This window comes from Ailuropoda melanoleuca, chromosome 4 (assembly GCF_002007445.2).
Source record: "Ailuropoda melanoleuca isolate Jingjing chromosome 4, ASM200744v2, whole genome shotgun sequence".
NCBI classification, from domain to species: domain Eukaryota; kingdom Metazoa; phylum Chordata; class Mammalia; order Carnivora; family Ursidae; genus Ailuropoda; species Ailuropoda melanoleuca.
The window spans coordinates 74,268,967-74,281,724 of record NC_048221.1 but is presented as its reverse complement, the minus strand read 5'-3'; the positions used below and the strand labels follow the sequence as shown (position 1 = coordinate 74,281,724).

Genomic DNA, 12,758 nt, shown 5'->3' with positions numbered 1-12,758 from the left:
GCATTTCACCCTCACAACCCCGTTAGGTAATAATATCATGTTGTAGAAGAGGAAAATAAGGCTCAGAGAGGTTAAACTACTTGTCTAAAGTCACCCAGCCCAAAAGAGGCAGGTCTGTCTGATTCCAACGGCCATGCTCCATACCGCCCACCACCCAAAAGGTCCCAAGAGATCCAATGACTTGCTGGTGTTGGTGTCCTAATTCTCATTTCCGAACACTTCCCACCACTCTACCTTTCACTAAGGTCATTCCTAAGTGGAGGCAGGAACTCTCTAAGCTGGCAAGATGCTGTTCTCACCTGAGAAGAGCCTATTTCTAGACAAAGCCACCACACATATCTGCCGCCTGGATATCAGGCGGTGGGAAGGACAAACTCTGAGACAGTCTTCCCCATGATTGCTCAAGAACAACAGCTCAGTAGCAATTTGGGTCAATTCCGAGACTGGCTTTCATAACTCGGCCTGTCCTAATTCCTGTCCCTTCTTGACTGCATCAACCAGCCACCCCACCCCGAGCGATCAACAGTTTTTCAGCCTTGCTGCCCAACGGATACCCTCAGGTGCCCCCCCCTCTACGTACGAGGCCACCCTGGTATACTGCTGCATTCCCCAAACTTCAAGTACCTCCCCGCATCGTCCACGCCACCCACCCCGCGCTGCTCTCGAGGGTCTATTCCTGCTGTTCTTTGCAGATTTCCTTCACTTTTCTTCAGAAACCACAGTGTAAACATGAAGCTATACCTTTTCCTGGAGATGATCAAAATCAAATTAGACGCATTTGGTGATCGCATGAGCATTCCTGCTCGTCTGCAGCTGAAGACCGTCCCCACTTGTGAAGAACACCACCCTCTCAGACGGTCCCTGGGATCTGGCCTCTCTGTAGCCGCCAGATGTGGGGGGAGGGCGGCCGTGGAAGGGGTGTTCAGCTCAGGGACGCATCACAGGCACTTAGCAGTCACCTCCTGCTATCAGCTCCACCCGGCTGTCATTCTCAGGCTGACTCCTACTCAAGCCTCAGGAACACATCTGGACCCTCAGCAATGCCCCTGCCTTTGCAAGGGCTGGATTTAGTCCTTTTATGCCTGTACTTTTTTGCTCCACACAACAATGCCGCATAATCTAGAGAAAGAATGTCTTTATGCCAGTATCTGTGTGGTTTCATTGGCCGTCCCCCAAAGAAGGAATCCAGGGCTGGACTCCTCAACTGCAGCACTGGAACCGGGGGCGGGGGGGGCTGCGTTTGCAGAGCCTCCCTGTGGCTCTTGCTGGGTTGGAGGTCCGCAATCTAGTCACCCTCCTTGCCATTCTGGGAAGTACGTCCCAGAAACGAAGCCAAAGTCAGGGACGGTCCGTGTGCACAACGCATCCACAAAGGTTTGCTATGTGAGGGTTTAAGATATCCTTCCTAGGGAATTTTTCCCTTTAAAGGGGCAACCAAACTTTTGAAACCGAAAGACTTCTAAGACAACACAAAACCCTACGTGCAGTGAAAACCCTTGCAGCCCACAGCCTCACCTTAGGTCACAGAAGTGCCCGCTGCGCGGACTGCCTGCGTTATTACCACAGATGTTCCGCAGCCCGTCCTCTTTAATCACAAACATGTGTGCTATTTAGTTCAGCTATGTGACAGGAAATACCATTTGTAAAACACTAAACCACAGCCCAACCTATCCGTGCCTTCAAATATTATCTGTGCCAGTTCCAGCTCAGCTCCCTGACCCCACACCTCCCCTATGGATTTAACCTTCCCCTTTCCAGGATGAATTTGGGTCCTGGCTACTTTTTTAACCTTCTTTTAATAATCTGCTCATTTCTGAAATTTAGAGAGTAGTATAAACAGACATCAAGCCAAACCGACTAGTCCCAGGAGATGGTCTTTATATGAACAAAGAAAAAAACTGGGGGCTGGATGGGCCATTCTGATTTCAGAATGTTATTCTTCTTACCAAGACAGAGTCGGCACACCATGTTCATGTCAGTGTCATAAACGCTATGGGAATCTGCTAAGCAGAGGTCTCTGAGCCTCAGTTTCTTCATCTGTAAAATGGTGATATTTGCCTTATATATAAATTGCCACATAATGGGTACTTGGTATATCTATTCTCTTTCTCTCCCTCGTTTGTTTTCCCTTGTCCCCCCATTCTAACCTGCCTTTCTCTAGTCAGAAAGAAAGGAAAATGCTTAGGCCCTGCAGTTTGCTTTAGCATCAGGTCTACTTGCTACATACCCTTTTCTAGAACTGGGTGTCCATTCTGTCTGGCACATGACCATGCTTCTATCTGCCCTGCTCTCCAGATGTGATCTGTTCCTATCTTAGTCCCTTGTGCCTGCTCAGGGGTTCTCCTTGAAGACGGCATCACCCAAAGTAGAGAGAAGTTAACAGGCATGGGGAGAAAGACCCGTGGTCAAATGTGTTTGACAAATTCTGGTTAAACAAGGGTTTACAGGTCTCTTCACAGCATTCCTTTCCAGAGCCTACAGAATGCTAACATTCTCATGGGCTCCAGGAGGGGGTAACAGGCAGCTCTCCTCAAAGATCCACATGGATGGTTTGCCTCAGAACATTCCAGAACATGCTCTCCGCCCCTACTGGCCAAGGCAGGGAGCACACCAGAGACCGTCAGTCCCTCACATGGAAATCAGGCTCTGCAATGCTGCAGGATGTCCACAGCACACTCGGCCGGGGCCATGGAGCCACAGCCCATCTCTCCCCAACCCCACGAAGCCCCAGCACCTGTTTGTCTTCCCTTCACAGGGTTCTGGGACCCTCCTCAGCCTCCCACTACAGAGGGTCAGGGAGGGCACTGTGTGGGGCTATGGGGCTGGGCTCAGCCTCTCATCTGCCACTTTAGTGAGTGACACTTAACTCTTGGGCTATTCTCCTAGGGAAGAGTGAGCACCCAGCACATTCCATAACCAAGTGTCATCCAAGGTGTGAAGGAAGGATACCTCAGTCAGAGTCTTCCTGGTGCTGGACACCGTGCTGGGACTCATGGTCTCAACCAGCCGTCTGCCCGGCCTAAACGTGTGCTCTCTGTCCTGAGGACCTACAGGTGGCAAGATGGGGACCTCCTGAGCCACAGTTAAGAGGAGTTCCTCCTTCATGGGCTCCTGTCCTTTAGTCACAGCAAAGGTTCAACCCACAAGGGCAGAAGAGCACAGAGTTCTAGCATATAGGCTCTCGTGCCCAAGTCCCCGGCCTCTCATCTCACTTCCTCTGCTTATGACCCCCGAGGCATGCGACTTAACATCATCAATGTCCTCATCTACAGAGTGAACCGAGTAACACCTACTTGCTAAGGTCCAAGTACGTTCATGCTAAGTTAGGAAGTCAAATGCTACTTCATAGGCTCTCAAACAATGGTTAGCGCAGTTGCTTACGAGTGAGGGGTCCTGAGTCAGCGCTGAGCATTGCTAGCGGCCCCCGGCGGAGCAGCAGGCTGTGCCAGGCCTGCAGGGGACAGCAACGAGGGCCCTGGGGCTCCGGTCTAGCCCCGAATGGTCTCCCAGTCTCCAGCAAGAGAAAACCAAGGTGCTGAACTGAGCTGTGAGATAAAAAGCACTGCTCAGGGGCGCCTGGGTGGCACAGCAGTTAAGCGTCTGCCTTCGGCTCAGGGCGTGATCCCGGCATTATGGGATCGAGCCCCACATCAGGCTCCTCCGGTATGAGCCTGCTTCTTCCTCTCCCACGCCCCCTGCTTGTGTTTCCTCTCTCACTGGCTGTCTCTATCTCTGTCAAATAAATAAATAAATAAATCTTTAAAAAAAAAAAAAGCACTGCTTAAGCAAGTCGGCGCAGTACCCTCAGACGCCAAAAGGCATCGGAAAAGACGGCTCAGAAATGACGCAGTCCTTCTCCACATGGGGCTGAAAACCTGGGACCACGCTCGTCACTGACACCCAAGGCTCCACACGGCTCTATCCTGGTGGGTCCCCACGGGCATGACTTAACTTCCCAGGGGACACTTGGCCGTGTTTGTGGCCAAGCTCAGTTGTCCCGCCTGGGGGTGGGGGGAGGAGGCAGGGTTGCTACCAAACACCCTACCGAGCACAGCAGAGCCCCCACGGTGAGGATTACCCGGCCCCCAAGAAACCCTGCTCTTTGCTGAGAAGGTCAGTGAGCTGAGTACGCCGCGCAAGGTGTCCCACCCTTCTGCGTGCGTCTACTGTGTAGACAATAAGCTGGACACTTAAGCCGGGCAACGTGCCCGAGGTGGCATAACCAGAAAAGGGTGCTATCAGAATCGAGCCCTGTGTGGGCCCCAAATCTCATGCTCTTTCCACTCCACCACACTGACTACCGGGGCAGAAATCGCAACAGGAGAGAAGTCACCTTGACAGGACTCGGACACCAACATGATCTAGAAAACACAGGAAAAGGGGGAGTCTGCCACTGAGAAACGTGAAGCCACAGAAGCAGCAGGAAGAAGGGCAGGGCCACACACATCAGTCAGGTCTGAGGTGCTCCAACTGGAAATATCTAGCAAGGAGCTAGAAACACAGACAGTACTTGGAGAGAAAAACCAGGGGCTATACATGAAGAGTTGGGTGTCTTCCTAGGCGAGGTGAGAGCCAAAGGCAGGAGAGAACAGGAGAAGCCACATGGCATCCAAAGCTGAGGACTGGTCACCTTCTAGGAGGCGGAAAAGAAAGGGAGAAAGTGAGACACAGCCAAGAGACCAAGGTAAAACCAGGAGGTACAAGGACCCCCAAGGCAGGAAAGAATGTCCTCCTGGGGCCCTGAAGAGGAGCAGAGGGCAGGGACAGCCGAGATGAGACCTCTGGGTTTACTGACCAGGTCGGTGGTAAGGGGGTAGGAGCAATTTCAGCAGTGGAGGCTGGGGGGAGGCCAGGCTGCCGTGTGGAAGCAAAGGTAACAGAGATGCTCGGGCCCACAGGCAGAGGCTGGGCTCAGTGGTCCGTGTCTTGGCCACCTCAACCTCCAGCCCCCAGTTTCTGGGTTTCTGCAGCTCTGGGGTGGCACTGTCTCCCAGGTGGACTGGTTCCTGGCAGCCCTAGTAACAACCCCCCTCTTTGAACCCTATCTGCATTCTGGTCTCAGAAGCACTAAAGGACCCCAGGACTTCCCACTCTCCAAAAAATCCAGCCTGCCCCCGGCCAAGGGAAGGAGGCAGACAAGCAAGCCTTCGTGCAGGAGAGGGCCGGCAAACAAGGTCTGCTTTCAGGGCTGCCCTCTGGTATTTATATTCCCGTGGGCTCTCCAGTGGGAAGAGCAAGGCGCTCAAGGGTCGGAAATGAGAAACAGCATTTTCTCGTCAGGGGCCCCCAGGGCTGGACGGGGGTGCAGGGCGCTGTGGTGACTGGAGGGTGGCTCCCCGATTTCCATTCTGCATTCTCAAAGCCAACCATGAAAAAGATGTGGGATAAAGTCAGCTGAAGGGGGCCTGGCTCTGATCACACATCTCAAACATGCAAATCTCCTCTTTCCCCTCTTCTCTGCAGGCCCAGGGGCCCTCCTGAAAATAAGCAGAAAGCCCTGGAAGTTTAAAGAACTCTAAAGAGGATCTCTCTCTGCCTTAAATATTTAGGGGTGGGGGGTGGGGAACCAATAGCAACCACTCTGCTATGAAAATTGGTCCAGTAATTTATCTTAATTACCATGTAATTACTTTTAGTGTTTTCAGAAGCTGTAACTAAATGGCCCAGAAAGGATATTTAATGTTTTAGAATGTGAGTCCCTCCCACACGCCCATCATGCTGTGTTCAGATTAGAATGGTCTGACAAGGACCATCACCACCTGCTCAGAGAGACCCAGGATCTTGATCCTTGGCTGCTGGGCTCTGGGGCCCTTCTGCCGCATGTTCTGGTACAAATTTGTGTCCCCCAGCTCCCTGTGCATTCGCTCAGCAAATAGTTACAGTATCTTCTAAGGGCTGGGTTCTGGCTGAAACACCAGGCAGACAGCAGAAACCAGTAAGACCTGATTGGCGTGGGGGGAAAGAAGGGTTTGGAAGTTACAGAGACGGTGTGTGAATCCCAGCACCGCCACTGACCAGCTGTGCGACGGGGGCAGGTGACGTTAATTCCCTGAGCTTCCCCTTCCTCGGGTGTGAAAAAAAGGATAATAGTTAACCTTTAGTGTTCGTGGTGCCCTCCCCCAAATTCAGCCCTAATACCCCATACTTCAGAATGTGACTGTAGTTGGAGGGCCTCTAAAGAGTTGATTCTGTGGAAATGAGGCTCTTCGGGTAGGCCTTGAGCCAGTCTGCCCGCTGTCCTTGCAAGAAGTCAGGACACAGAGAGACACCAGAGAGGCCGACACGCAGAGAAAAGGCCACGTAAGGACACAGCCAAGGAGAGAGGCCTCAGAAGCAACCAAACCTGCCAACACCTTGCTCTTGGATTTCCAGCCTCCAGAACTGCGAGAAACACATTTCTGTTGCTTAAGCCCCAGAGGCTGTGGTTTTCTGTCATGGCAGCCAGAGCAAACGGACAGGCCTCTTGTGACACTAAATAAAGTCACACCTGTAGGATGGCAGGTGCATAAAGAGAGGCCGTTATCCCTAGATCCCTGCTCCTAAGGTGCTTATAACCTGGTAGGGAAGAACAGAGGAAACAACAAACAAAGACAAAATGTGCTCACCCTCCTGAGCTAAAATAAAGTGCACTGGGACTTTGGGAGAGGACGGCCCTGGTTCGGGGGCAGGGAGGCTCCCTGCGGAGGAGACATCTACTAGAGCAGAGGCACAGGGCGGCAGATGAGGCACTGGGGACCGTACCCGCTGCCCATGTTCCTGTGCACTGAGTCACATGCCAGTTAATACCAGCTAAGGGAAAGCCCCCTGCCCGGCTTCATCCACCCCACACTGGGCAGACACAAACCCAGTTACGCACAGTTATCCCCTCTGGCTGCCCAAACTGGACCAAAAGCCAGAGATGACGTCAGAGTGATCCGGGCTGTGTGAGCCTCAGATCAAATGCATTTTGGTTTATCCTTGGTCTGTCCTGGGCTGTTGCTGACCCCCAAGCTCACGTGGAAATGTCCACATCACTGCGAATACACAGGCAGGAACCACTGACTTACAGAGAACCAAAGCACATTTGCTCAACCCTCACCACTACCAGGAATTCCACAAATGTACATATGTAACAACCCAAGCAAATCTTTTTTTTTTTAAGATTTTATTTATTTATCTGAGACAGAGAGAGCATGACCAAGGGGGAGGGGCAGAGGCAGAGGGAGAAGGAGAAGGAGACTCCCTGCTGAGCAGAGCCCAAGGCAGGACTCAATCCCAAGACCCTGTGTTTGTGACCTGAGCCAAAGGCAGATGCTTAACCAGCTGAGCCACCCAGGCTCCCTGGAACAATCCTGAGGTTTTAAAAATCACTTATGAAAGTCCTATTTATAAAACAAGTACAGAAGATCAACATTTACTTGGGCTCTTAGTCTCAAATGCAGACATCACACACAAAAATATTTGTGTCTCTCGGTCTGCAAGAAGTGCGTGCAAAATATTTGTGAACTTCATTGCACCTCAAAGGCCACTACATGCTTTAACAAAGAATTCTGCACTTACAGCAAAGTCTAATCAGAAACATGTAAGTAGGTGTGAATGAACAGATTTGTCCACTGACATTCTCAACTATGCCTGGCTGGCTCATTGAGAAGAGCATGAAACTCTTAATCTCAGGGTCATGAGTTCAAGCCCTATGTTGGGTGTAGAGATTACTTAATAAATAAATAAACTAAAAAAAAAAAAAAAGCCTTACTATCTCTACATATCAGCCTGGGAGCTTGAGCATGTAGCAGAAAGGCCTCCTTCATCTCGACTCTGAGTCTCCATTAAAATGAGTAACTCCCAGTGTCCTCACAGAGCTCCCAGTTGCCTCTGCATATGTGAGGCCCAGTGAGGCCCACGAGCTCCTGACAGGTCCAGCCCAGGACCAGGGGCTCACCCAGCTCTAAGACACGGGCAGGCCTCCACTGGACCCTTGCAGTGCCTCTCTCGCCATACCCTTCTCTCCACCAGCCCCTCCTACTACTTACTGCTCACAGCAAGAAACGTCCCTCTGGGTGAGGTCCCTAGAGCTGTTTGGCCAGACTGGAAGCCGGGGGGCCCGTGCTTGGGAGGTTTTGTGCCCACTCTGCTTCATTCTGGCTCTGTAAGTTAGAACAAGTCATTGCTAGCAAGTGGCTTCTACAAGTCCGAACAATTTATGAAGATTCAAACTCTTAACAATCTATGAATTCTCCTACAAAAGAGGTCTGCAGACAAGTATGTGCCTCCCTGAAGACCCCTTCTTATCCGAACTCTTTAGGACTCCTGCAACCATGCTTCAGGATAGAAGTTTTCCAAAGATAGCCACAACAGTATCTCCCATCTAATGCTTTTCTGGAATGCCACGGAGCAAGGAGGCTCTATTTCCCCTTCCCTTGGATCTGGGTGAGCCCATCACTGCTCAAACCAATCTAGTGTGATAGAAGGAATGCTGTGACAATTCTAGCCACAGGCCTGAAAACGACCCAGACACTGCCTTTCCTGCTTTGTGGGAGCCCTGGGCCACCTCATATGAAGCCCAAGCTGGGTGGGGGAGCCACACTGAGATGCCATCCTGGACATCCGGCCTCGGTCGCCATCTGACTACAACTATATGAGAAACTCTAAGCAAGAACCACCCAGCTGAGCCCAGTCAACCCACAGAACCAGGAGAGAGAATGTGAAATTCTGATTCTAAGCCTCTACACATTTTTGTGTGGTAAAAGTACATTCACATAAAAGCTACCCTTTGAACCGCTTTAAAGAGTGCAGTTCTGTGGTATTTAGTACACTCAACCACATGGCTGTGCAACTCTCACGACCATCCATCTCCAGAACTTTCCATCTTCCCGGATTGAGACTGTGTCCCCCTTAAACACTAACTAGGCACGTCTCATCCCAGCCCCCGGCAGCCACCATTCTACTTTCTGTCTCTACGAACGTGACTACTCCAAGGACCTCACAGAAGGGGAATCGTACAATATTTGTCTTGTTTGTGACTCGTTTACTTCACTTCACATAATGTCTTCAAGGTTCATCCACATTGAAATACATGCCAGGATTCCCCTCCTCTTTAACGCTGAGAAACACTCCACTGCATACGTATACCCCAGGCTGTGCATCCATTCATCCGTCAGTGGATGGATCTGGAGTGCTGGTTCCACAGCAATACATACGTGGGGCAGCAGGCAATGCAGCCCGGGCTCAGCAGGGCAAGGCTCCAAAGGCAGACGTCGAGAGCTGCAAAGTGTGGCACAAACACATAGCACCAGGGCACTCACCCCCGAGAAGGTGACTGGCCAGGAATCCAGTCTGGACTTCCCAGTAGCACTCATCACCGCAGGCTGGGTGTCTCCTGGGGTCTCCATTTGAGGTGGGGCCTGACCCCCGGACAGGGAATGGCAGGATCTTCTTCATGCCGGGGTGCCCAGCCCTGGCATAGGGTGACAGGCCCAATAAACCTTTGATGGGTAAGTGAAAAATCTCCCTGACACTGAAGTCAGGTTTTGGGCCATGTCAGAGTTTCTTACGGGCTCCCTATAGGGCAAGAACCGGGACAGAAAAGTGCAGAAAGGCTGCTTCTGGCTGGAAAGGGAAGAAGGAAGAGCAGCATCAGGACAATCCGACAGGGAAAAACCCACCCCAGGCCCAGGTTTCCCAGGAAGTACAGGATCTCTACTGAAGCCCCACCCTGACCCAGGCAGCCCAGTGGGTTCCGCCTGGGGGAGGGAGGGCCTTTGGGAAGGGCGTGCTGGGTATCAGGCTGAGCCAATAGGAACAGGTATCTCTGGGATCGGCCCTGCTCAGTTTGTGGGGCTCAGTTCCCAAGGCTCAATCAGAGCCTTGTGTGCCCATTACAGGAGCAGGAGGGGTTGAAGGAGCTCAGGCCTGCACCCTAGCCCAGGCTGTAAGGGTCTAAGGGGGCAGTTGAATCACAGATATGAACCCTGGGAGCTTTAGGACAGCGACATTCCTTCACCACAGGAGAAGCCAGGCTGGCTGAACCATGACCCTTGCCCTCTCAATAGCCACTGTGCCAAGAAAACCCAGCGCTCTCTTCCTGCTGGACTGCCCTGCTGGGCCACAGGACAGGATGCACCACACACAGACGTTAATTCCAAATCTAAGAAGAGGACTTGTTTCTGGTTGACTTAAAGAGTGAATAACAACCATACCAATGCCCACCTGGGATTGAAACAAAAAGGGCTCGCATTATGGTTCAACCCAGCATTTAGGTTTACCAGCCTTTAAAGATAAAGCAAAACCCTGAGTATTAATTACAAAGGTGTTTTTCTCTATTTCTCTTCAAAGCCTCCGCCTTGAAGGTTAGAAACTGCTTACCACGGGGAAAGCAGTTATAAGCACCAATAAAAGAGTTCAAGAAACATGGATTTTGAACTTGGCTCAGCTTCTAAGTAATTGTGGGGCTTGAAGCAAACTAATTACCCTCTTTGGGTCTCAGTTTCATAATGATAAATGAAGGAAAATACTTTGTACTCCCATGGTTTGGTTATGTGCTTAAGGAGACTAACTACATGTGAGATGATATATGGATATACAGACAGATACATACACACTTACATAAAGAAAGTCCCCATAAGAAAAACGAAACTATAAATATGCTAGAGATTTTCTTAAGTTCAGTAAGAATAAATGGCCAAATACCCCCGCAATTTTAACAAAACTAACATTTCGTGAGAGCAGTACCTCTCCGCACGACAGAATCCCCACTGCTGTATCTACTAGATCTTAGAAGGCCATCTCTCTCCACAGGAGGCCGAGCCCACCTCGCCCCTATCTTAACAACCACCTCTCCCAGCTTGCACGCTTCCTCCCCATCTGGCCGTATATTCCAGTCTGCTGGAGCCGGCCTGATTTCCAGGGTCAGAGTCTGCCCTGCTGCACCTACCCCAGCCCCGTGGCCCAGCTCCCACCTCCAATCATGGCCTGAGGCTGCTTCTTGGACCAACTGCCAAACCCAGAACCCTAGGCCTGCACCCTAAGTCTCCACTGCCTTTGATACCAGAGGGAAACAACTCATTCCCTTTTCCTGGTTTTCGTGGAGCATGGCCGCAGGGAAAATTTGTGGACCAGGAGCCAGCGTCTGCCCAGGGCCTCCTCCCCCCACCCCCCAAGCCTGGACTCCACGCAACGGACGGCTCACATGACATCTAAGGGCTTTGGGGAGCATCATATAAGGTGAAGGACACAGAAGTGCCTTTGAAAAATATGAAGCGCTCTGTAAATTCTTTTTCTCTTTTTACTCTTGCTCACTTATTTCAGTGTGGTCTCCGATTAAGAGTCTCTAGAGGCCTGGGACTGTTCCCCGGGGTAAACTCTTTTGGTATGATGACCACACACAGAGCAAAACTTGATGTTCTTTGGGACTCTAGTGCCATGAGCAAATGCGGCAGGAGTTCCAGGACCGGGGACGGGGAGCGGGGAAGGCCGGGCCGGAAGTCAGAACACCAGGTGCTGGCCTCTCAGCCCTGCCAGGAAATTAAGCGCATCACTTACCCTCGCTGGGCATTTTTCTTCATATGCACAATGGAACTGACAAGCCATAGCATTCCTATTCACCAGGATGCCAAGAAGGCAAAGAATTCGAAAAGAAAAACACTGCACAAGTTGAAATGTTGTAGTATTCAGCGGGCATGGGGAGTACAGAGAAGAGATGGGAAAGGAACAGGAAGGGGGGCCAGGGACAAATAATAGAGCAAGAAGACATTTGGGGTGAAATGGGAGGCACCTGAGAAGGTCCAGATGAATGCCATGGAAGTTCCCAGTACAGAAAGTATTCCCCACGCCTGAGGGTCCATGTCTGGAGGAGAAGATCCACCTCAGAGACACGTCAAGTTCAACTCCAGCAGAGAAAAGTGGACGGAAGGAAATGAAGTCCATGTACCACCTGCAGTGGCATGAGACCCACCAGAAGCCGAGGCTCAGTGCGTTTGCTTCCACAGCTCAGCTCAGAGTGAGGAGAGAGAAGAGGAGTTAATAGGCCCACTACCTACAAAAATTGTGTAATGTCCACAGAGATGCCGGCCAGGCCACGTCCTGGCACATGGTGTCCAATCCGGAGTGCTCCACGTTAAGGGGCACATTCAAAGACTAAAGAGTTCCCAAAGGCTGGTCACCAGGACAGAGGAGTGTGCTGAGACCACGTCCCAGAAGGATGGGCTACAAAATCTAAGAAGTGTGTCCCCAAACAAGATTTGGGGAGGACATGAGAAGCAAAGGCTCTCTCAGAATCAGAGAAACACTCTGAACATCGTCTGGTCCAACCTTCCCAAGCGAGGAATCTCTAATACAACATCTCTGCTGAGGAATTATGCAGCTGCTGCGTGAACTCTTTCAGTAATGGAGACCACATCACTTTTAAATGGGTTCATCTCATTATCATTTGGACAGGATTAAACTCTTCTCCTTCCTCTTAACCCCAAATTAACCTCCTCCTTGCTTCCATCTATGCTCTGCGGGGACACATGCTACGTCTAAACACTTTTTCACCTACCCATCCTCAGACAAGTGGAGACAGCTGGTCTTGTCGACCTGCACTGAGTCTTCCCACAGACTTGCCCAGGAGGGGGATGCATTTTCAACACACCCATGAAAGCATATTCTCAAGCCCCCTTCAAGGCTTCGTTCCTGGTGATCTCTCGCCAGCTTTGACCTCAGACTGCCGTGGGACGCTGACTGCTGCCCCTGCCATGCTCAGAGCATCTCATCCTGGCCATGACCCCCTGGCTGTTTGCTTT

General features: G+C 51.2%; 1 protein-coding gene across 3 annotated transcripts in view; it reads right to left on the bottom strand.

Moving 5' to 3' along the window:
* Positions 1 to 12,758, bottom strand: part of STON1 (stonin 1) — a 43,877-nt gene that overhangs the window by 20,732 nt on the left and 10,387 nt on the right. The window contains exon 2 of one of the 3 annotated variants that reach the window (XM_034659100.1): positions 9,282 to 9,585. The exons of 1 other annotated variant lie outside the window; for it this stretch is intronic. In XM_034659100.1, the coding sequence (XP_034514991.1) occupies positions 9,282 to 9,417 (136 nt within the window). In that variant the 5' untranslated portion in view covers positions 9,418 to 9,585. Of the gene's footprint in view, positions 1 to 8,009; positions 9,254 to 9,281; positions 9,586 to 12,758 lie in introns of those variants that run through there. One more of the 3 variants, XM_019793023.2, reaches the window with a different exon arrangement.